Source organism: Erithacus rubecula (genome assembly GCF_903797595.1).
Source record: "Erithacus rubecula genome assembly, chromosome: 10".
NCBI lineage: Eukaryota > Metazoa > Chordata > Aves > Passeriformes > Muscicapidae > Erithacus > Erithacus rubecula.
In genome coordinates, this window is record NC_136662.1 from 21,323,143 (window position 1) to 21,347,359 (window position 24,217).

At 45.9% G+C, this 24,217-nt stretch overlaps 1 protein-coding gene across 2 annotated transcripts; it reads right to left on the reverse strand.

Annotated features, from left to right (window-relative positions):
• Nucleotides 1-21,288: 21,288 nt before the first annotated feature.
• On the reverse strand, nt 21,289-23,832 carry DMRTA2 (DMRT like family A2). 2 transcript variants are annotated; one of them, XM_079313717.1, is made up of 2 exons: nt 23,193-23,832; nt 21,289-23,006 (listed from the first exon to the last, which is right to left on the reverse strand). In XM_079313717.1, the coding sequence occupies exons 1-2, from the start codon at nt 23,683-23,685 to the stop codon at nt 22,129-22,131; spliced, it is 1,371 nt and encodes a 456-aa protein (XP_079169843.1). In that variant the 5' UTR covers nt 23,686-23,832; the 3' UTR covers nt 21,289-22,128. The 2 variants fall into 2 exon arrangements, with proteins under 2 accessions (XP_079169843.1, XP_079169844.1); XM_079313718.1 differs by having other exon boundaries at nt 21,289-23,004; nt 23,161-23,832.
• Between the last annotated feature and the right edge of the window lie 385 nt (nt 23,833-24,217).

A 24,217-nucleotide genomic window follows, 5' to 3' on the forward strand; every position in this document is an offset into this window, starting at 1 on the left:
CTTTTTTGGGAAGAGGCCATTTCATTTTCCATCAAGACTCTTCTCTCTTTCATTGATTCTCATCTGTATTTTTCCCTTCTGGCCTCACCCAGCTCTACACACATTTTCTTCCCCATTAAGTTAACTCACAATTCATCAAGATTGTGCACTCCAGAGCCAAGTAGATATGGAGCACTTGAGAAGAAAAGGCAAGGATTGCTCCAGCTCGCTAATAAAGGGTATCAATCTTGCTCCCATTTTAATGAAACAAGTTGTAAGCTTCTCTTAGTCACACTAATGAAAGTATTTTGCCAAGTTTATCCCTAGCATGAATTCCACAACAAAAACAGGGGAAGAAGGGGATACAGGACTGAGAATAATGGATGTATATTTTTAGCTAATGGATATTATGTATTAGAAAAGCTAAAAATGTTTTGGGGCTAGGAATAGGATAATAACATCCACCTCTGTAGTGAAGTGGAGGGCCAGAACCTTGACTCTAAAGGGCACATATAATGGCCATGATATGTGTTCACAATGTCAGTGTAAACACATAAAACCACACCTATGAAAGTCTTGGGGAGGGGTGAGGGATTTTGTTCCATTATTGAAGGGAAACATCAAAGCCAGGAAACTCTAGCACTCTTCTTCAGAATTCCTCCTGCATTTCCCCAGAGTAACCACCATTGACATTTAGCACTAAGCACTGCTCTAACTGGATGGGTCCCTGGTCTCACAGGGCTGCTCAGGACATACAGTTCCCACTAAGAACCTTTCACCATCCCTGTACACATGGGGGAAAGGGTCTCTGTAAACTGCTGCAGGAGATCTGGGCTTTATTTCCAAGGATGGAAAAGGACGTGTCTGCACACAGCCCAGGACTGCAGTTTTGAAGTCACTTCACTTTCCTGCTAACATCACTTCAGAGATTTAAAAGCCATTCCTCACCCCCAAATCAAATTATACTTTCCCAGTTTCACCCTCATCTCCCTCTCCCACCAGCACTTAGTGAGGAGATACTCACTAATTACCCACTAGACTCTTGCATAGAGTCTAATGCCAGCTGTGCAGCCAGGAGCTGCTCTGAAGACTCTGTGTATTCTTTACCTCACATTTCTCCAGACAGGAGCTGCAGAGGAGCTTTTCCCCCTTTTCCAGCTGAAAGGGTTTCTCACCATGGGTGTGCCAAGGCCAGTGTGCATCCTTTGCTTCTCCATCATCAAATTATGCTCCGGGCCACATCAGGCCCCAGCAAAGGGCTCAAGAGCAGAGAACAGGCAAGACTGAAATAGCTTCCCACACACCTCACTGCTCCTTTGGACCTCCCCAGTTCTCCATCCCCAAGTTACAGATGCATTATTGTGAGACAGATGCAACCACCTCAGTCTGGTGTCTCCCCTCATCTCATGTTCATCTTCCATACCATTGCAGTACTGCACACCAGTATGAATACTGCTTTTAATGCTTTATTCTCCCTCATTCCCAAGAGAGATCTCATTTGCCTTCATCCTGAAATAATATGACATGTTATCACAAACTACAATTTCTCTCTCTCTCTCCTGGGAAGTGTATTTTATACCTGCTTTCTCACAAAGACTCTTAAATCCTTAAGAATGACTGAAAACAGAGAAAATCTGGGCTACCTGAGCCTTTGAACTAAAATGTGACCCAAAAAAAAAATCCAGGTCTTCATACAGGATCTTAACATCAATAAGTTCACAACTGTCAAAAAGATCAACTCATTGTGACATCAACTCATTTTGTACTTTTATAAGTACAAAACGTGATGTTGATATAAGTTGTTGTGGTTAGATTGGGGTTTTTAAATGATAAATGAACTCCTTGGTTGTTTTCTCTCTTGTGATGGTTCTGAAAGGAGAGACTGTACAATGGCAGAGCATAATTGAATTGTAAAGACAGAGGCACAGATGGATAACAACTCTCTGTCATTTGTTCCCAAAACTTCCTAAATGAAACTCACATCAAAATGTGAAAATCCGTAAAGCATCATTAATTTCAAGGGATCAGAGTAAGATTTTAAGCAGGAACTATGAAATAGTTTCTGTGTGTACTCTTCTGATGTCTTTCCTATTTCATCTAATTAACAATAAAACAGATGTCCCGTGACAAAACCAGCTTTTTCATCCAATAACACCCTGACAATCTAAAAATGCCAAACTCTTCACATATGTAAGTTAAATGTCACTGGAGACAGTTGATGCAATTTAGAAATAAAAGCAAAGAGAATAATAACTTTGGCTGTCTACAGGGGTGCAAAAAAACCCTGTTGTTTGCCCTCCAAGGTTAGAGATCTCCAGTAGTGATTTCTGGACTAACCCTGTTCTTTAAATGTAATCCTCTAATACTTCAAAAAGTTAAATTGGTAAGTTCCAAACTTTAAGAGATGATAGATAGATAGATAGATAGATAGATAGATAGATAGATAGATAGATAGATAGATAGATAGATAAAGTTGAAGTATTCAAAGTTCTTTTAAATGCTCATATTCTGAAGTAGAAGTGATCTGCATTTCCTGCTGCCCAGTTGTAAGAGCCAGGAATAAAGGAAGATTAAACTTCAACTCAGAAAAATAAACCAGTAATATAATAGCAAAAAGGATCTGACTTCCTTTAGGTGGCTACATAGACATGGGAAAACTCACAGCACTGGCATGTACTTACAATAAATAGCTCCAATATTCCAGCATCACAAACATTCACTCATTAGCAGTCTGTACCTGCTGCTAATTTACCACCTGCCCTCCTCTAGATGATGCACAGGTCATTCACATGCAGGTTAGCATCAAAGGCAGGCTGTTCTCCAGACAGGGAATTCTCCATTTGTTTGTTTTTCTCAGGAATTACACATGGAGGAAGGCAGTCAAGGCTGTTTCAGGTGGAGAAGTCTAATATAGAAATATTCACAGCCTTCAGTCTAAGGATGTCTCCTGCTCATGTGTGCCCTCAAAGAAAATGAAGTTATTTTTGGTATTCAGAAGGTACCCTTTAGAAGAGTACAATTATTCTAAGATACATCTCTTTATGAAATGTGATACACAGCACTCAGAGCTGTGACTCTGGAGAAGTTAATCACAGTTGCAGTCGTGTGCCTTTTCCAATTCACGCAGTTGTGTGATTGACAGAAACTCCCAAAGCAGAATCCAATTAAGTATAATTTTGATTCTCATAAGACAAGTCTGCCTTTGTTGTAACACCAAAATCAGTTCTGAAACACAGATAAAACAGATATTAAATAATGTAATCTGAAGCTTCTCAGAGAGAATAAATGGCACCAATAATAATGCTGCCACTGTTCCCTTCTGCAGAATAAAGAGTTGGTTCTCTCCAAAATTGAAATATAAACATCTCAAGTTATAAGATACTAGGGGGCAGATTTTTGAGGTTTTTAGGTGCCTGGAAGTGCAAAGACTCACAGAGATTTTCAGAAACTCCAGGACACCTACTCCCACTGAACCAAGAGAAGTTACAAACTACTCCTCAGAGTATCAGAACTATGAACATATATTGTTGCATAACCTTTAGCAGATTATATTGTTTGTGATTCATCTTCTGTATAAAGAAGTGCTTTGATAATGCTGGCTACATAGCTGATGGTGCAGCAATTCCCTGGTCGTCAAATCACCATGATTTGTTATCCAAAAACCCTGAGAACTTCTGCACTGCCATATTGGTAATTACCTTAATCCACTTGTTTTAAATACTGTCCAAAATTTGATCAGTTCACCCACTATAATCTTTCTTGCTGCACCAAAACTCTCTTCAGCTGTATTCAGTTCTTCCACACAACCCAGAATCTGCCAATGCTTTTCTCCTTCTCTCACATACTAAGGAATAAGATTAAAGAGTTTGCTGCTTGCAGAGTAACCTCTGCCAGACTGGGGTGTTCTCTTTCAGTGCCCACACCATACCAGATGTGGGATGTTTCCCATTACCTGCCTGTTCCATCTATCTGCTGCCTCTCCTTTAGTGCTTGGTGCCACTGGCAGCCACTGTAATCACAATGAGAGCACTTTACAAGTGCAGGTTTGCTCCTTTCCAGCTCTTCCCTTCTGCTTTTTCACAGAGTCAAGAGAAAGGACAAAAATCCTTGAGGTGTCAATACAGACTCACTGCTCACTCCCCTACTCACAGTAGGGGATGGACTGGCCACCACTACAGGAGGAAAAAGAAAATCACTTCTAATAAAGTGCCACATTTCAGAAACTGGGTTTGGGATCTCAACCACAAAGGCTAAAGCCCAGGGGAACGGGAGCGGCCACGGTGAGACAGCCTGGGGGACATCAGTGACCCCAATGGGACAGCAGTGACCCCTCTGGCACGGCAGTGACTCAGTGGGACATCCCAGGGGACAGAAATTACTCCGTTAGCACAGCAGTGACCCCGTTAGGACAGCCCAGGGCACAGCAGTGACCCCGATGTCACAGCAGCGATCCTGATGTGGCAGCAGTGACCGTCTAGCACAGCACTACGCCCCTGTCCCAGTCGTGTCCCCCCGTCTGTCCCCCTGTCCCAGCCGTGTCCCACTGTCTCTCCCCCTGTCTGTCCCCCCCTCTGTCCCTGTCTGTCCCTGTCCCCCCCTCTGTCCCTGTCTGTCCCTCTGTCCCCGTCTGTCCCCGCCGCCCCGTCCCGCAGTCTCTGCTGCCCTCTCGTGGCCGAGCCCGGGCAGCGTCTCCGCCTCCTTTGGGAAGTCCCGTCCTTAAACCTTCGCCTTGGAATGATGAATGAAATGAAATAATGGAACGTTTTGTTCTTTCGGCCCAGCGGGATGCAAGGGTGCCACATCACGCTGTCTTACGGGGCTGCAAAAAGCAAATCCTAAATCCAGCCGTGCTGTAGCCACAGCAGCAGAATTCACACCTGCAAGGGGGTTTACAAAGTCCCAAAGGACAGGTTCGTTCTTCTCCACCCTTTTCCCTGCATTCCTGGATTAGGATCAGAGGGGGGAAGAGGCAGAGAGTTTCCATGAAGAAATCTGTGCAAAGTCACCACCATTTATTTTTGTGACACTTGATCATGCTGTGCCTTGGGCATCTGTCACCTTCACTGGGTGGCACAACGTTTTATTCCTTACACTAAACCATGAAATGGAAGATATTACACAGGACATCACCAAAGCTTTCTTCAGGAGAAAAAAAAAAAGAAAGAATCACCACAACCAAAACTACCCAGCCTGGAGTGATCCACGTGATAAATTCCTTTTTCTATTCCCTTACACATCTATATTCCTTATGGCCACTATAAATTAAAAGCATTTCACACAATTCAGTGAAAGCATAACCAGGGTGCTAAGTAAACATATTGGCACAGACATGAGCAGTTCAGCACACTCATGAATGGGCAAAATGCCTCTACTAGTTATGACAGACAAGTTTGGCACCGGAAAGGATTTCTATTTTTAGCCCGGCTTCCAAAGGAAGTTAGGTTTATGCAATCATTGTTCAGAAAAATATTGTGTGTCAGTCATCTGCACCACAATCCAACTGCTCTGCCTAAACAGCCACCCGTAGCCCAAGTCTCATAAATTATGGAAATGCATTGGAACTTGGTTAGTTTAACAAGTCTAATAGCAGAGAAATTCCCTGGAAGTGCTCTGACTGCAAAGCTTCTACCCACCTTTAAGACCTACAGAGAAGGCTGCAGGATTTATTGCTGACCCCTCCTTTTGTCCATGTTAGAGTAACCAAGTGCAGTCAACAGTTTCCAGCAAGGATCTTCACTCCACAAACCAGACCAGTGCAACATAAATAAATAAAATTTTTAAAAAAATCAGAAAGTATCAAATTTACCAGTTTGTGAGTGAGTCAGCAAGAGACAAGATACGATAACAGGGATGTGAAGAAGGAGGTGGACAGTGTCTGGATGTGGTCAGTGAGACCCAGCAGAAGGCAGAAATCCCACCTGGGTCTGGGTCTGCACATTGCCCAGCCCCCCAGCAAGGACCCCCTCCCAAAGCATGGGGGATTAACTGCACAGAAAGTGGGAGACAGCAGAGAGTCACTTGCTGTTGAGTATAAAGCTGAGACTGCATCTGAGGGCATCAAACGATTGCAAATCAGTTTAACATTTGTGGTATATTTGTTTTTACCTAAATTAAATAAGGGCTTTGGGAAATGGCAGAAATAGGCCTTTTTATTTATTTAAATTGCCTTTTATACTGTGTTAATAAAACTATTGCATGACATTCTCAGCTGCTGTTCCCTTAGTAGCTAGAATTTCCTCCCTCTGTGAATTTCTGGTGCTGACATTTTACTTTTTTCTAATCTTTGGGCTCAAGGCAAATTTTTTTCACCCTGATTTCTTTACAAATATTTGGGGCTTGCTCCTGCATTCCTCAAAGCCAGTGAAAATCCTGAATGTGCAAGGAATGCAGAAGCAAACCACAGAGTAATTTATGTTTTCTATTTCACTCACTTTGAAAGTCCCTAAAGAGACATATCACTGTTTATTACCACAATAAAACTTCCCTAATTCACTCAAGTGAGTTAATGACTGAGAAACCTCCTGGATATTACCAAACCAGCAAAACATAAATGATTACTGTATTATTTTCTAAAAAGCAAACCTAATATAAGCTTTTTTTTTTTCCTTGTTAAGTACACCTGTATTTTATTACTTGCTGCAGTGCTTTACTGCTGAATAGCAAAGCTTCTGTGGTTGGCTTGAAACCTCAACAACTGCAAGAGACCTGTGACTCTTGAACCTGAAAAGCACAGGTTTCCAGAACTCACACACACAGTCATTTTGGGGTGTGCCTGAGCTGTGGAAATCACCACAACTGAGATTATTGAAATCCCACTAAACACTTTTCTCTTTTTGCAGGGCCCCGACTTCAAGCACAAGATTTATCCCTGACCTGTCACTTTTATTTACCTGCTACATACAGGAATATATTATATTAAAAGCTGATCTGGGGGCTGTTTGTTGTTTTTTCCTAGCCTAAGACCCACCCAGCACAAGGGGCCTTTATTGCCACAGGTGCCTCTGGCTGCTGCTCTAACACAAATAAAGAATCCATCAAATTCAGTGCAGTCACTCCCCATTTACAGTGGCATGGAGAAGAATCAGGTTTGGGATGCCAGGACTCTGCTGCACCACACAAATCACAGTGAGAAACAGGAACACCTGAAACACCAGCCCAGCTTTGACCACACAGTGGCAGCAAAACCAAGACACTGCTCAGACAAGCCCTGTATCAAACCTGCCACAGCAGCAAACTTCCACTGAGAAAAGAGGGAGAAAGGAGAAAGAGAGAAATATAAGGTATATAGCTGGAAGTTGTAGAGAATTTCCCAAAGTCTAAGGGCTCAACTTGCCTGCTCCAGATTGCGGTAAGAGACTTGGAGATAGCTCATTTTTCTGGAAAAACTCACTGAGTGTTTTGACTGACTGTTTCAGCCTGACTGAAAGCTGCTCCAAGGACAAGCTCTGACACTGACTGACCTCTAAGAGCTCCAGGGAAAGGGTGAAGAAACTAAGATTAAATACAGCAGGCAGCAAATCCTGTCAGCATTGGGCTGGAAGCCTTCAAGCAGCATTCTGGAACAAATGGTTCCAACCCATTAATTGCAAAAGGCAGTTTAATGGGAGTTCTGATCAGTCAACAGAAGTAAAATTATTTATTAATTAATAATAAAAACTAGCAGGCATGACAAGAGAGTTTGATCAACTTCCCACTACCATGAGTAATTCAGGAACAACTGCCTCAGTGTCTGAATAATTTTGTTTATGCCACTCTCAGCCAGTGGGATGAACAAACCAGCTTGGAATGGCAAAGGAGCAAACCCCATCTCATTCCTGGCTGTCAGCAAAGAACAGAAAGCCCAGGTCCTTCTCCCTGCTATCAGATAGCCAGTCCTCCCCCATGGAGTGACATCCCATGGGAGTCCCTCTGTGCAAAGGTCTCACCTCAGCCAGTGGGATGAGAGCAAAACTCTCCCCAGGCTGCACCACCCTGCACCCACTTGTCAAAACACCCAGGGCAGGACTCCTGCAGTACTCAAATGGAGCAAACAAGAGGCAGCACAGAAAAACAAACACCAGCCGGGATGGAGGAGAAGAGTGAGGAAGAAGGAGAAAAAAACTCTGCAGTCTCCACAAACCCTCTCTGAGAAAATGGGCTGGATGGTAAGTGTGGGAGGGAGGAGCAAGACAAGAGATGGGGAATGTTCCCTCTTGTTCCAGACCCTTGCAGGGACCTTGCTCCAGAGCCGGCCCTGCCCTCTCTGCACACCCCTGCTGAGCTGCTCTAACTCCCACTGGGATGAACTTTGGAGCCTGCAGGAGCCTGGCCTAGGAACCTGCTCCAGATGAGGCAACAACTGCAGCAGGAACAGCACATCAGCACCCACAGCAGCTGGGATGAAAAACTGTGGCTCCTGGAGCTTCACTGCACAAGAGCACAAAACACTGCAATTTAATTGACTCTGTAATCCAGATGCATTGCAGGTGTGAGGTGGGAATGGAATCATTGCTGCAGCCAGGTGTGAGTGGGAATGGGTGCAGCCTTATGGGCAGAGTGAATCACCCACAGCATCAGACAAACTTCTCAGGGGCTGAGTGCTGCAAACTGAGAGGAGGAGAGCAGCATGTGTGCACCACACACATTTTTCAGTTGGCTGTCACCATTTAACTGAACAGAGAGTCATCTGCCTTAATCATTATTATTAAATTTATTATTCATTAACTACATGAATTATTCAAATTTAAGACTTTGGATCCTGGAAGCCATTGAGAGACACTGGCTGCCTTCAGTTTCTGATAGTTGGCAAGAGCCTGTTTTCTGGTACTGCCAGCCTGGACTCCTAAACAACAAGTCAGAGCTGGTCTTGGACTGCTTCAAACATAATATTTTAATAGCTAAGTCATTCCCTTCATTTCATCAAACCTTTAGAATTGATGGCTTTATGTTTTCTTCCTCAGCTAGCTGGCTAAAAGTTTGCTTTAAAGCATGATCTAAGGTTCTTGAGGAATTTCAGGAGTTTGGGTTCCAGATCTGACAAAAATCCTTTCAGTACTAAAAATATTCAGTAAGACATCAGTTTGAGCCAGCACAGTTCAGGTTTTCTGGGTGCAGTAACTGTTCTCCTTTCCCTCTTTCAACTTCAGCATCCAGCTGCACATAAGGGAAGTCTGGGCTGAGAAGGACAGGTAACTCCCCTGAGCCCTCAGGAGCTCTGTGCAGCTCAGGAAATTCACCCCAACCTGCCTCAGGCACAATGAGCTGCCCAAACCACATTTCCTTCTGCATTTGCTTGCACAGGGGACACCCCTCAAGCTCTGCACTTCCACTGCTGACATTTGAACAAGAGCTCAGCAGGCACCTTTAAAGTTAAAACAAGTTAAAGTTAAAACAAAGCGATTAGGAGACACCACTGCTATCACAAACCTCCTGCATTCTCCTAATCATCTCTTTTAGTCCCTCTCAGGAGAGAAGCTGCTTCCTGAGCCCTTTCAAGCACCTGCAACACTGCTTGGTAACTGGATCTCAGGAAACATCAGGCTGAAGAAACAGTGCCTAGTAGGATATTTTTCAAAGGGATTTTAATGGCAATGAGGTAGAAACCACTTTGAAAATTACATCACATGCAGCCACAGGAATCTGCTACCTAACTTAGAGAGAAGGGCTGCAGGTTTAGGAGCCAAAGGACAGAGTTGGTGAAGAGATTCTGTTAAAGAATTAACAGCACTAGACAGCCCATTAAAGTGCAGAATAGGTGGAGGAAAAAACAGCGTTGCTGTAGGAGGACAAAAATAAATCCTTTTTTTGTGAAATTATGAGATATTCATTAAATGCTTCTGTCCAGAGCATGGCATACAGGTCTTCATTAAGGTCAGTAAAACAACATGAGATGTCACAGGAAAAATTATTAAATTAAAAGACCCCACACCTTTTTTCTCAGCTATATTTGTGTTAATTATAATTACTTTCTTCTTGACCAGCAATTCTGCTGTGCTGAAATGGCTACACCCTTTCCATGTTCAATCAGCATCTTTACTATGCTAATATTCATCTGCTTTTCCGCATCAACATGAAGCAAAGAGAGTTGTAACTCATTATTACTGAATTTTTGGCGAATGCTCAGAGCTGTCCAAGACACAGAGAAAAGAAAGCAATTTTGTATTGCATAGACTGCAAAATGCTTAAATAGGAAACATGTCAGTATGAAAGTCACTGGGACCATTCACGTGCATGAAATAAAACAGGACTTCCCAAGGTCAGGTTTAGCTCAGGTTTTTGGAGTCTAAAAGAGGATCTCAGACACAGAGCCATGTAGTCTAGTACCTGATCTCATATTTTACCTTTGGATTTTACAGAGCTCATACACACTATGATTTTGGTTTTTATGTCCTGGCCTAATCTGCATCTGTATCATTATCTTTCTAATCTACACAAAACAAACTTCATCACAAAACACCCATTTCTCATGATCTCCTGAGAATAAGTTTGCCATAATCAGCAGCCCTGCTAAATTATCCTCAACCTTAAATCAGCACATAGTCAGCATGCGTGACATGATGCAGAGGGAACTGCTGTGTTGGAAAATTTAATTGGTAAAGAAACTACAAATGGTAAATGAATTCATAGGGGTAGGAGATGTACAGAAATATTGCATACACTGACATATTTATGTGTGTATACATGCACACACAGAGATTACTGTCACTGGACTCAGCCATGACTTCACACACAGATCTGAGAAATGACCATTTGGTAAATAGTTAATTTCTTTAGACATAAAGCAAAAGCCTATAATGATTAAACAACTGCCATGTGGTTTAGTGGGGGGTTTTGCCATCCTTTAAGTATACCAGCAATTCACTGCATCTCAATGAAGGGAGGAAACACTGTTTTGAAATCTTTTCCTTAGTTATATTGAGCACAATTCAGGGAAAGAGAATTCCAGCCTTCCTCCTCCCCAGTGCTTAGAAATATAGCACAAGCCTCTACAAAACAGCCACAAGGCTATAAACACCAGTGCCCTCCTAAGAGTAACTTGTCAAAGCACTTCCAGCATTTCAACTGGGCCATCAAGTATTTTGCAAGGTCAAGAGTTACATGGATGACATGGAGAAATTGGTAATGTTTGAAAAACTAGGAATAGGCTGAAATCTAGGACCCTTTCCCCAATTTAAAAAATCAAATCTAAAAGAAGTGAAATGCATATTAATTTAATTGTATGGGATGTGACAGAAATTATCGGAAATTGTATTTTCAACTCCACAGCTGGCACTCACTGGCCTTTTTTCTTTTCCATGTTTCATCATGAGAGGTTGGTTGGCTGGTTTGGTTTTATCTTCAGTCAGATTTCTCTCTCAGTTTTACCTGTTCATAAGATGTGGAGTCACCACAGGCACTTTCCTGACTAGCATCAGACACAGGATTGTTTGGATGAGACCACAATTGCTCCACATTCTCTTGTTGCAGACCAAGCTCCACCTTCAATTTTTGAGTGGTATTCCCAAGGAAAAATCCAACTTAAACATCAGTGACATAAAAACAGTTCCATATCATTCAATCACTCTCTTCCATGTCTTTTGCAATAATTTTGCCATTCTGCCAGCACCAGGGTGATGTTTTAACAGTGACTCTCAAGTTTCCACTTTCTTACACCACTATCTCATTTCCTCCTTGGAAATCCTCCTTGGCTACAAAGCAAAGGTGGATGGTTTTGCTAGAATGCCAACAGGATTTTCCCCTTTCCAACAACATGAATGTCTTTATTGTTCATTAAATACTGTTCTGTTAATACTGGCCAATGATATTTCTGTAGCATTAATATTAGAAGCCTATAGGATTTTGCAGATTATATTAAAAAAAATTAAATTTTGGATTTCTCCTCTCCATCCTGTTAAATCTATTGATTTAATAAAACAAGCCATCTAAAATTATTCAATTTTTTAATCACAGCAAGGAATGCCAGTAGGAATAGCTGTTCTCACTGCAAGTTGTCTAGGCAGAGAAAACCTCATAATTCACTGTCTGCCTAAGAAATTCTCTAAGGAGAAGATTTTTACTTCTTCATCTTGTTTGCTCTGTTGGTTGATTGGCATGTATCTCTGTATATAACTATATCTATGGCACAATGTTATAATAGCAAGGAAAACAAAATTACTACCTCTGCCTGACATTTCATCAGCACTACTTGGGAAATATCATCCCTGAAAAACGCAGAACAGGGGGTTACAATTAACACTAAGAAGTGTTAATTAGACAGAGCTGAAATGAGTTATTATAAAGCAGAGGCTATTTTACTTTTCCATGTCTCACAACAGTACAGCCTCCTCAGTGAAGTCAGGAGCTCTGCTTGGGTAGCAGAAAGTGAGGAAATGCATAACCCCTTGTTTGCTGTACTTTATCACTGCACAAGTACTTATTAACAAACATCTTCTTTGGCACATGTTCCTATATATTCAGGACACGGGGTCTCCTTTGCCATTGTTAGAGCTCTGCTCTAAACTCTGAGGAATTTGACACATTTTAATGAATGAAGACAGAGTCCAGGAGAGCTTTCCTGCTACAGAGATTGCACACTTAATTAGGACCCTTATTAAAAATAAATACTCAAGTAGTACAAAAGTCTGCAATTCAAGTCTCGAGTGTCTCTCTCTGAAACTGGAGACTGTCAATATTAATAGCCACTTTTTTAAAAATAATAAATTGTTTTGAGTAGCTCAAGGTCAAACAGTGTTGGTAAATCAGCAGCAGAATTCAGTAAACAGACCAAGTCTTCAGAGACCCATGTGCAGTTTTCACTACAAAACCTTACAGCTTCCTTCATTTGCAAGGTCCCAGTGGTGCTCTGAAATAGCAATATCTCATTCTTATTCCATGAGAATAATCCAGTGAAAGTTAAACAAACCAACATGCAAAGATAAAGGGTAATTGTACCTTCAAAAGAAGTTAGTATGCTTGACTCTCAGTGTAGCACACTCATCTGAAGCATCAGTTATACCTGCTTCAAAATCATTTCATTTTCAGATTAATCTCAGAACTGACCCAGAGCTCACACCCACTGAGCAGGATTGTTGCTGCCTCAGGAAGCACTTTGGTTGTGTGCATCCTGCTTCCAGACAATGTTCTCTCCCTGGGACTATGAAGAAACAAAGGCAACTTTTGCCCAAGAGAGTCCAGAATCTGAGTGTAAAGTCTGACAGCCCCACTCACACCACAAACTAAACTGAGAGGAAAAGGGACTTTCAGTTCATTGACACGTGGCAAAATAAAACCCAAATAGCACCAACCAGTGATATACACCAATATTTTCATTGTTATTGTTGCTCATAAAGCTTTCAAAAGATTTAAGAAAATCAGCTACTACTTGTTTTTCCAAAAGTGATGAGCAATGCTAGGAACTCAGATGCCAAAATTGTAGAAGTAGTCATTTGTATGAAAATTTAAAAGGAAAAAAGTAAAAGCATTTAAAAGGAAAAAAGTAAAAGGCATGGCAGCAGCCTGAGAGTCAAAAGTTCTCAAATATTTCAAATTCAACATATGATCTGAGGATCTCTCCAGAGTTCTTAAGGATAAAAATTTAATACAAATTTCCTTTCTGTTATAACAAAGTTAATCCTTGAACTTAGGAAGCATGTCTTTATTAAGGATAAAAAAAAAGGATTCATGATACCATAAATACCTGCAAAGTAAGAGACAGTCAACAAAGATGGCTCTGTGCAAAACATTTACTGAAAACCACCAACATGATCCTTTTTGCTGTTGCATTTTGGATGCCAGATGGCTGGAGGGAGTTCCAGCAGGCAATTTCTTAATGAGAGTGCCTCTGCCCAATATCATCAATGTCCATCAGATGCAGAATCTGCCCTGCTGAGGCTTCCAGGAAAACCAGACATTTTACCAATGACTTCACCAGGTCAGTCTTAGCTTCTCACAGTTTACAGAACATCATTTGCTGCTGTTCAGTTCAGCCCATCTTATCAGGACTAACTTCCCTTAGATGTTTCAGTGATGAGGATTAAAATAAAAAGGTTGTGAGGCTCCTTGGACAACGTTAGCTCCACTTTTGGCCTGTTTCCAAGGGCAGACCCATCACTTCCCACCTCCATCCCTTCCAGCTTAGCAGAGCCATTTCCCTCTCAAGATCTGAGTGCCTCATTTCACCAGCCCTGATTCTAGTTAGAAACAAACCTTCCAGCCAAGCAGATTGGTATCCTCATCTCACACAGGTTTGGAGCCCTTTCCAGACCCAAGATACATGTGCTGCCTTGCCAAGACAACACAAATTCTTCTTTCAGTGACCAAGGTAGTGAAAACTAGCTGAGCCCTCTCCCAGGAGGGAGATGAGGAAGCCAAAGTGAAATGTGCACAGGACAAGTTAACATTTCAGCCTGGCATCAGAATCCAGAGACCTTTGCATGCAATCCTTAGGAAATAACTGAATAACTTAGGAAACAGTGATGGTGACATGTGTGACAGTGTCTTTACCAGCTTCTCCAAGTGCCTGGCATGAGTGTGAGCATTTTGAAACCATTACACTCTCAGTAAATTAGAGCTAGGTTAACTCATTCATCTGGTGTACTTTGGCCAACAGATTATGTTTGTAAAACACATGATGGGCTAGTTTTGCCCCAAAGCCAGCAAGTTTTACCACCAATTCTTATATCCCAGATATTTTCCAATGGATCTGAAAACAGAAATTTAATTCGTGTTTTGATACCCTTTTCACCCATTGAATGGGAAGAACATTATTATAAATTACTGTGTTTAAAAAGCCCTGAAAACACCTTTTTGACCCCTTCTGGAAGCTTTCATGTGCAGGGAGAAAGGTAGAGATTTTTGTGAGAGGCTGGAGCCGTGTTTTCCTTGCCAAATCTACTGGTGCAATTCTGCTCTTGGCCCCACTGCATCAAGATTACTTTCTCTGTGTCAAAGTAAAGCTTCAATAATGTGGATAAAAAGAATGATTAGAGAAATCAAACATAATTCATCCCTCTAAGCAGGAAAAAAAAGCCAGGCATCTCATAACACACATTCTAGCACACTGGGCTGAGCATCGCAATTTTAGTCCTGTGTGCCTGATCATTTGACATTTACTCCTATTGAACAGGCCCTTAATTAGATTCTCCTGCCAGAATAAGATATCTGACTCTCCCCTTACAAAGCAAAGGCTCTCCAAGTTGTAATCTCCACTACTTGCCCCATTCATTTGGCTGTAAATACCCATGGCTAACCTTGCAAGCAGGAGATTTAGAAAACTCAGGAAATCCATAGGTTCTACCCAAGGTAAACCACGGGCTTCCCCAAGCTATGGGAGGAGATCAATATCCCATATCCCCCTTACAAGAAAGGAGGTGATGTTTCGATACCTTTGTTCCCTCTGAAGCTGTTTCACCAGTGAGTCCCTCCTGCACAAATCCCAGCTCAGTCTCTTTGTCTCCTCGTGCTGCTGTTGCTCCTCCTGGTTAGAGGCTCGTGGTCTCTGTCTGGATGCAGCTCCCCTTGGCAGGGGTCAAATCCCCCTCCCTCCCCTGACTCCAGCTCCTGCTGACCCTAAAGCCCCTTTCAGGATCTGCTCAATGGTTTATAGGGGCCCTGCCTTGCTGGCCCTGCTCCTGTCTTGTTGAATTTCTGTGAACCTCTCCTATGTTCTGATCCAGAGCTAGTACTCCCATTTCACTTTCAAACATCTGATTTTAGCAACAACCTCAGCATTTTAAGGCCAGCCAGTCTTGTTAAATCTCTCTGTAAACATAAACCCCAAGCAGATCTTTTTAAAAGCCTTTGTAATTCATGCTTTCCATCTGCCTGTCAGACCACACTGAAAGTCCACTCTCTATTTCTGGTTTCCCTTCCATTTCCCTCTTCTCCCCAGGATCCTGCCCTGCTGTCATGAACCTACTAAAATTTGTACAGATCCTGCTCATCTATTATATTTTTCCAGTTAAACATGCAAATGTTTTCTGAGGATATGTATGGCAGGTCTGTAACTATTGATGGGTAATAAGACTTTCAAGGGATTTCTATATGTTTTTTTCTGAAATTTATGGGTTTACCCACTCATTTTTTAATCCATTCATGTAATGAGGGGAAAAAAATAAATTTTCAGAAACAACTTTAGCATAACTTTTTTAAGATTCACAGCACATTAACGAGATCCAAACCAAGAAAGGAGAGAATATAAAATAGGAGAAAAACCCCTCTGAATCCATACTAGCTGCAAGTATACTCATATTGAGAACATGCCAAAGAATCCACCCTTACCCCTCACAGATCTGCACTACAGAGCTTCTGTGTGAAGTCAGGAACCAGACTGCATCCCACATAGCACCATCTCTTACAGAAAATTAATCCACAAACCAGTATATGACAAGATTTTGCTCTTCCAGCCTGTCAAAACAGGGTTGTCAGGAAGCAATGGTTTTCCCCCTGTAGTTTAGAGTTTGCAAGGATTTAAGATAATACCTAAGATAAGACTTTAGCTCCCACATACAGGTAAATCCAATACTGCACAAAACAGCATTCCAAACAGAATTATCCCCCAGGCAGGTGTCTCATCATGCCCTTGTCCCCCTCTGCCAAATTCGTACCTGGAGTGAAGAGGAACATGTGCTTATGCCAGGTTTTGGAATGAGCAGGCCTCAGACCAGACTTTGTTATGGTTAGGAATGTTTACAAACAGCCAGTTGCAGTTAAAGTTATCAGTAATAGTCTGGTTTTGCAGCATTTTCATCTCTCTCAATGTGCTTGCTTCCACATGAACAGCCAGTGAGTCACTACAAGAACACCCATCACTGTTCTACACCAAGAGCCCCTTGCTCAGCCTTGGACATGTGAGTGTTTGTGTAATTGAGCCTCCTGACCTCTGTACAGCACCTGGTAACACTAATCTGAAATCAGGGGCTTTTCCTCTTTTCCTTGAAAATGTAAATCCCTCCATATAGGACCACCTCACCCAGCCTGTGCAGAGTATAATCAAGCCTTAAAGCCTCCCTCAGGAAAAGCACATGGATATAGATATTATATATATTATATTAGATCATGCACAGCAAGTGACACATTTTCACCTTGCTTTTGTAACACAGACACCAAAATCACATTTTAGTAAGCCCTAAATATTTCCACAGCTCTTAATACTGCATCCCAGCTCTCCATTAGCTCTTGTGAGCCTTAGACCACATCAGTCCCTTGCCCTGTTCTTTTTCTGTGGAATTCACCCCTTCCCTCCTCTATGCCCTTCTTTTACCTTTAAGCATTATCCAGCACCAGAATTTCTTGCCGATATACCTTCTTCAGCTATTTCAGCTCACACTGCTGTTAGCCAGGGTGAGGCAGCTCATCCCTGCACCCTTTAACCTCTTCCTACCCCGGGGCAGGTCCCTCGCATTTACAGCAACTCCCCCGCACCAGCACCGCACCTCCTTCCTCTGCCTCGACGCTCGGTAATTCCCACCCAATCCGGCTGCTTTCACACAATTCCACGGTGAGTTCAAGGCCCAGGTGGGCTGCCCGGCTCCCGGGGCTCCTCTGGCCGAGCCCCGGCCGCTCCCGGGGAAAGGCAGCGGCAGCTCCCGCCGGGCATCACCCCCCGCCCCGGCAGCGGCCGCGGCTCCTGGGCCAGGAGCGTCCCTTCCGTTGGGTACTGGGTTCCCTAAGGACACGGAAATGAGGGGTGGTGGCCGAAAGGAATAATTTTCAGGTCAAAGTGTGTGTTTAAATAAATTCTATCCCTTTTTTTTTTTTTTCTTTTTTCTTTCTGCGAGGCGTTATTTTTTTCCACGAAGCTCGTTTTGGAGGTAAAATACAAACTAGCTTTGTGCAGTTTCAGGGGTTTTTTTCATGCCTTTTATTTTCCAAACTTATTGCTAACAGCAGATTCGTGGGGCTTTTTTGTCTATTCCTTTGTTTGTTTGTTTGTTTGTTTGTTTGCTTGTTTTCTCCCTAATATAAAGGTAGAGAAAATAAAGGGGAAACTGGGAAGGAACAGTAACGGGGGAAAAAATTATTTTGCTTAGGTGTATTAGTATTTATATCGAAACCCGAGAGATGGAAGTCGGAATGAATTTTCACGTGCTTCAGTCGATTTTTAAGGCAGCAGAAAAGGGTAAAACACTCAGTTCCTCTCCCGCTGTAACTCTGCATCCCTCGCTCGCTCCCATCTGTTGAGTTCCAGACGTGCCGCTGCTGCCCCGGGCTCCCTGGAAGCCTCCGCCAGCTCTTCCTACGGAGCTGCTCCTCCTCGTTTCTTCCACCTGCTTAATCACATTTAAATATATTAAATACTTTCCTATTGTTGTTCTGGCATAGAAGCAATTGTCGCAGTTGCCATGGGGATGTTATGACAGCACGGGGGGGATGCCCGCACCGTGAGAAGCGGCAGAGGTGTCCCCTCGCCGGGGACGTGGGAAGTTCGTGTTCCTGACACCGGGCTGAGATCATCCCGGGTGCCGCGGGGTACCTGGGCTCGCCCCCGCTCAGGGAACACGGAGGAGGGATGTCCGGGAGCGGGGCCGAGGGGTGTGACGGTGAGAGCCACCTTCCCTCCAGCGGTGCCACCGGCGGCAGCTGTGTTTGCTCAGCGCCGGCACAAAGGCCACCCCGCCCGTAGAGGAGCACCCGGGGCCGCTCCATCGCATCCCATCGCATCCCATCCCAACCCATCACATCGCACCCCATCCCATCCCATCCCTCCGGACAGCGCTGAACTGCGGGCTGGTTTCCAGCTCGGGAAACGGGGCAGTGAGTCCCGGGACAGCGGGGCCGCAGCATTCCCGTGGCCGCAGGACTCGCTCCTCGGTCTCCAGTGAAACAAGGCATCCCTGGAGCTGCCCTGACTGCCCAGGAAGCAGGACCGCCGCCCTTTCCTGTCGTGGTGTCCCCCCGGTCCCAGCAGCGGGCGGGGACACTCGGGCCGGAGCCGGAGAGCGACACGACCCCGCTGCGAGCCTGCTCCATCCCCGGGGCCTCGGCAGCCAGCCGGGCTTGCGGAGGGGTGGGAAGAGGCGGCTCTGGAAAGCGTGGGAGGGTAGCGGGATTCCCCCCTCAGGCTGAGAAGTAAACTGGCCAGGCTGGAAAAGCCCCCCCGCTCCCTTCGCTGGGCTCAGCCCAAGCCAGGTCCGCAGTCGGCCGGGGCTGCGAGCAGCGAGCAGGGCGCGGGGAGGTTCATTTTAGGTGAAGGAATGTCATTTCGCTACTAAATGGTTAGTCTAATTTGATCTTTATTATGCCGTGGATTAGGGCTGATTCATATTAAACACGAGTGCAGTTAATATAACTCCGGAACGTGTCCCGCTGTATGTACAGCAGCCGCTGCTGCAGCCCCGCCGCTTCCTGCGACCCGTGGATTAAGATTTAATTAACAGGGAAGTTTGCGAGCGCTCGCCCGCAGCCTCTCTACTTCACAAATAATTTATACTCGGTTCCGCCGAACGCATTTTATTTTACTCTAAAAGAGACCTGAATATTTTATGTTATGCCAGAGGCTTCTGTATACGAACCTCTCTGGGACAGCTTCAAACCCAAGGGATTTTTTTCTTTTTTCCTTTTTCTATATATTTTTTTTTTAATCTACGGGAATTATTTCAGTACGACAATTTATCAAATTCTCTCACGCCCACCCCTTTTCTCCTCCTACTCCCCCCAGTCTAACTGCCTAAACTACCCATATCAAAGTTAATCGTCGTGATCCCCTTTGTCGGTTGTATAAATCCAAGCTCAAGCCAACCTCCAAGACACGGCAACAATTCTGATAAATTGTCCTGCTCGCCTAACTACACAAGAATAGCTTTTATAATTAAAAGGGGAGCTGAGTTAAATCAACAGCTCCTAAGCCCTTCTCAACAGGGCTAGAATGGGAGAAATGTGGCGACCTGATTTCTTTAAGTAGCAGCTCTTTGTAGCCCGTTCATAATCCCAGATATGGAAACCCATCCTGCACAAAGTCAGCTGCCAACCAAAAAAAGGAAAAAAAAATAGAAAAAAAAAGTTTATTCAGATGATCAACGTCCATCTTTTTTTTTCCCCCAGTCTAACATAACCCTAGCACTTTATAACCAAACAGACAACTCCTTTTCCAATTAAAGTGGAATTAGGAAACTCAATCAAATTAGCTCACTATTAAAGCCCTTCTTTATTAAACCGTTTTATTGTAGTAATATTAAGTTTCACCCGCTCTTGGAACACGAGACTTTAAAAAGTTTCCCTTGTGATATTGATTTGGCTGCTCCCAGGATGGATCAGGGTCAAAAGTATTTGCCTAGGTGTAATTTGTAAAATTTACTTACTTTTTGTGTTGGGTTTTTGGTTTGGGGTCTTTTTAAGAAAATTTTAAAATTGTATCAAAATTGATCAATCGGTATGAAGGAACTGAATTTTGATGCAGTTTGAATTTACCCAGGAGCTTCCTTCTGCAGCTGTGGCGGGACTCCTGTGCTCCCAGCCCCACCAGTATATTAACTGGTTGGTAGGAGCCGCGCTGGCAGCTCCCAGCCAATGTTTACACAGTTATATTTGAAGTGAGAAAGTAAACAGTCCAGCTGTGCCACAGAGCGGTTCGGTGGGATTAGGTTTCCATACCAACCAACTTTAGGAGCTTTTACAGTCTTAATTCAACCATGCACTGAACTTGTTCTTTGTGAGTAATAGTTTTCCTGGGCCAAACACTCCCAGGACTGGCAAGAAAGTCACGCTCCGGCCTTCGGCGGGATCGCCCCTCGGGATGCATGGGGCACCCCCCCGCTCATCCCAACACAGAAATAAATAGAGGCAGGAAAGCCCTTCTTACTTTTTGATCTCGGAGAACATTTGGACACCGTTGCAAAAAAAAAAAAAAAAAAAAAAAAAAAAAAAAATTTACAAAATAAAATAAAGCCACGCAAGTAGTCCTTACTCTCGGATGAGGGTGAAGGACACACAACTCTGAAAAGAGAGAAACCTTCCCTACACTGCACTACCTTAACTCATCCACCTCTGCCGCAAATACATCCTTACATTCTGCAAAATGTCATTATTATAGACCCCTTTGCTTATTTTGACACAAAACCAACTGAAACATACATTCAAATTTCAGATACGAGAGGTAAAACCTTACTGCTGCTACACAACCCGGTGGGATTTGCTTTAACCAGGCTTCTCTTTGCAACAATGCCAAATTTCCTAAATATGACAAAAAATATCAAGATACTGAAGGGAGAAGTCCTGCTTAAATTTATACCTCTGTAGGTTTGTTGGGTTTTTCCCCTGCAGGCATAAATAAGAAAAAGACCAGAACCAGAAATAAACGTATTTGACAATTTCAGTTGATAAGGAATTTGCTCTTGCTTGTACGCTTCACTTTTATTTATAAATTTATCTGAAGAATATCTAGTTTAACCATGATAAAAACGTAGTAAACACGTTTGTACTATTTGCATAAACTCCTTTAAATATTGACTGTACTCGTCAAATGAATTTCCCAAAAACATACTTCCATCATCTCATAAAATACCACTTGCCATTCATAAGACCGATTTTTTTTTTAATAGAAAATAACATTTATTTCTATGAAATGGAAACACATAATCACCTGTTAGAAACAGCAAGAAGTTTGCTACATCGGGACAAGAAAGCAATTTTCTTGCAGATCACAAATGAAGGAGGCTCATTAAACCATCATACACCATTGGCGCCGGGGTCCTACGGACAGTTACAAATATATCTACTTTCCAATGTTATATACAGACCATAACGTTTCTGGGGGGCGGGAAGGAAAAGGTTTTCAATTTGACAATGTTTCATCTATATGCCTGGTAAGTATTACAATGCGCTGCCTAACCTTTAGCTTAACGTTAATACCAAGTTCACCTACGAGTTACATTAATAACTTAGATTTCCATTTTATAACATTATACACTTGCTAGTATACATATATATATATATGTATGAGTGTGGGAGAGAGCGCGCGTGTGCGTGCGTGCACAGCCCACGACGCGCTGAGGATATCCATGCTTATGGCCATAAGCAACAAAGAGTGACTCATGTCTGGACAATGAAAGTGCACCTTTATCACCTTAATACACCTACGCCTGTCCGCGCCGGGCTCTGCACGCACCCACCGCCCGCACGGGGGACAGGAACCCCCCGCGTCCATCCACCCGTGCCTACCTAGCTACCGCTACACAGCCGAGCTTGAGGAAGCCGCTATTGCTTCTCGGGGGTGTTGTTGACCATGGGCCCGTAGAGCCCGCTGGAGTACACCTGCTCCTTGTGCACGGCCGAGCGGTCCCGCATCAGGTCGCTGAAGGCGTAGTCCACGGGCGGCCGGAACCCCAGCGTGGGCATCAGCCCGGCCGTGGAGTAGGGGGTCATGAAGGCCAGTCCGCGGCTGTGCGCCGAGTAGGCGAGGCGCAGGGGGTTCAGTCCCAGGTGGGTGCCCAGCGGGTAGGCGCCGGCCTCGGCCCCGAAGTGCGTGGCGTTGGGCTGCAGCGGGGAGAAGGCGGAGCGGCTGCCCAGCGTGCCGATGGCCGGGGCCATGGCGCCGGCGATCAGGGGCCGGTGGTGGGCGGCGGCGGCGGCGGGGCTGGGCGGCAGGCCCTGCAAGGCGCCGTCCCGGGCCCAGCCCTCCTCGGGGCCCTTCTCCGGGCCGCGGTTGTTGAGGATCTGCTCGATGGCCTGTACCACGTCCCCGCCGCAGCCCTGCAGCACCAGCTCCAGCACGCTGCGCTTGTGGGCCGGGAAGACGCGCGTCAGGATGTCGATGGGAGTCCGCTGCCGGCCGCCGGCCGAGGGCGACGGGTCCTGCTCGTCCTTGTCCGCCTCTGAGCCCGAGTCCGAGCCCAGCGGGCTGATGGAGCCCGGGCTCTCCTCCCCCTCCTTCGGGCCCTTGGACACGGGTGAGCTCAGGAAGGACTCGCCGTCCCCGTTCTCCGAGCCCGAGCCGTGGCGAGCATCTGGGGAGGAGGTGCCGGGCACGGACTCGCCGTCCGGGGAGAGGGGCTTCCCGCCCGCCTGCTGCGGGGTGACGGCGCGGCTCGGCAGCAGCGTCTTGGGGAACAGCTCGAACTTCTGCATCTTGGACTCTGCGGGTCGTGGGGGCAGAAGGAGGAGACACCGTCAGTGCGGCTGCCCCGACGGGCCCCGCGGAGCAACCCGGCCGCCGGCGGGGCCACCCGCCCGCAGGTCCGCGCCCCGCTCATCTCCCGCCGCCTCTCCGGGCCCCTTCCCCCCCATCACCGCCGCTCCGGGGGCTCGCAGCGCACCCTTACCTGAGGCGCCGGCGCCTCCCTCGCCGCCGCCCCCGGCGCAGACGGAGCCGAACACCTCGTACGCGGGCCGGGGCGGGATGATGCCGTTGGCGGCCGCCAGCGCCAGCCCCTCGGCCGTGCCGTAGAGCAGCTGCAGCTCGCGGGCCTCGTTCTCCTCCTGCGCCTGCTGCCGGCGCAGCGCCACCTGAGCGGCCATGACGCGCTGGCGCTCGGCGATGAGGGTGCACTTGGCGCACATGCAGTCCTTCCAGCGGCAGTACCGCTTGTGGCCCTTCAGCGCCGACACCACCCCGTGGTTGCGGCAGCGAGCGCACTTGGGCGTCCGCGGGTACTTCTCGGCCGCCCGCAGCAGCAGCGGCGGCGCCCGCAGCAAGCTCCCGGCCACGCTCACCGGCAGCGTGGCCGCCGCCGCCGCCGCTGCGGCCGCCACCGAGCTGGGGGGCACCGGGGGGGGCGCGGCGGGCACGCTGGGCAGCTCCGAGCGCAGCTCCATCCCGGCGAGCCCGCCCCGAGAGAGCGGCCCCCCCCTCCCCGGCCTCCCCCAAAGCGACGCGGGGCGGGGGAGCCGCTGCACCGCACCCGCGCCCGGGCGCGGAAAGGCTCCCGGTGCCTTCAAGCGCAATCACGAGTGGGGGGCACGCAGCGCCCCAGGAGCGGGCATGCAAACCCCAGCGCCTGTCCTCTCCCCTCGCTCGATGCCCCCGTCCCCCCGCGCCGGCACACGGCCCCGGAGCGGGGTTCAAATGAGGAGGGGCCCGTCGGGAGCCGTCCCGCGCCCTCCCCTCCGCGCCCGTTAAAGCAAAGCTAACACAAGAAAATCCAAGAAAACTTAGATCACTCTCTCCTCCTTGCTGTCCGTGCGCATCTGGCGGGGCAGCACCAAGTCCATCGCGCCAGGCTCAAAGCCGAGCTCTCCCGGCCGCGCTTGCGGGGCCGCCGCTCCCCACTGTGTCCCGGTGCAACCCGAGCTGCTCCCTAAGCTCCGCTCCCCTATCCCCCTGTAACTGCAGCCACAGACTAGCAGT

Bases quoted from the DNA above. Each gene is read 5' to 3' on its own strand.
- DMRTA2 (XM_079313718.1), bottom strand. From the start codon at position 23,685: ATGGAGCTGCGCTCGGAGCTGCCCAGCGTGCCCGCCGCGCCCCCCCCG. The intron at 23,005-23,160 runs GTGATGGGGGGG...CGACCCGCAGAG, and splicing joins TGCGAGCCCCCGGAGCGGCG to TCCAAGATGCAGAAGTTCGA.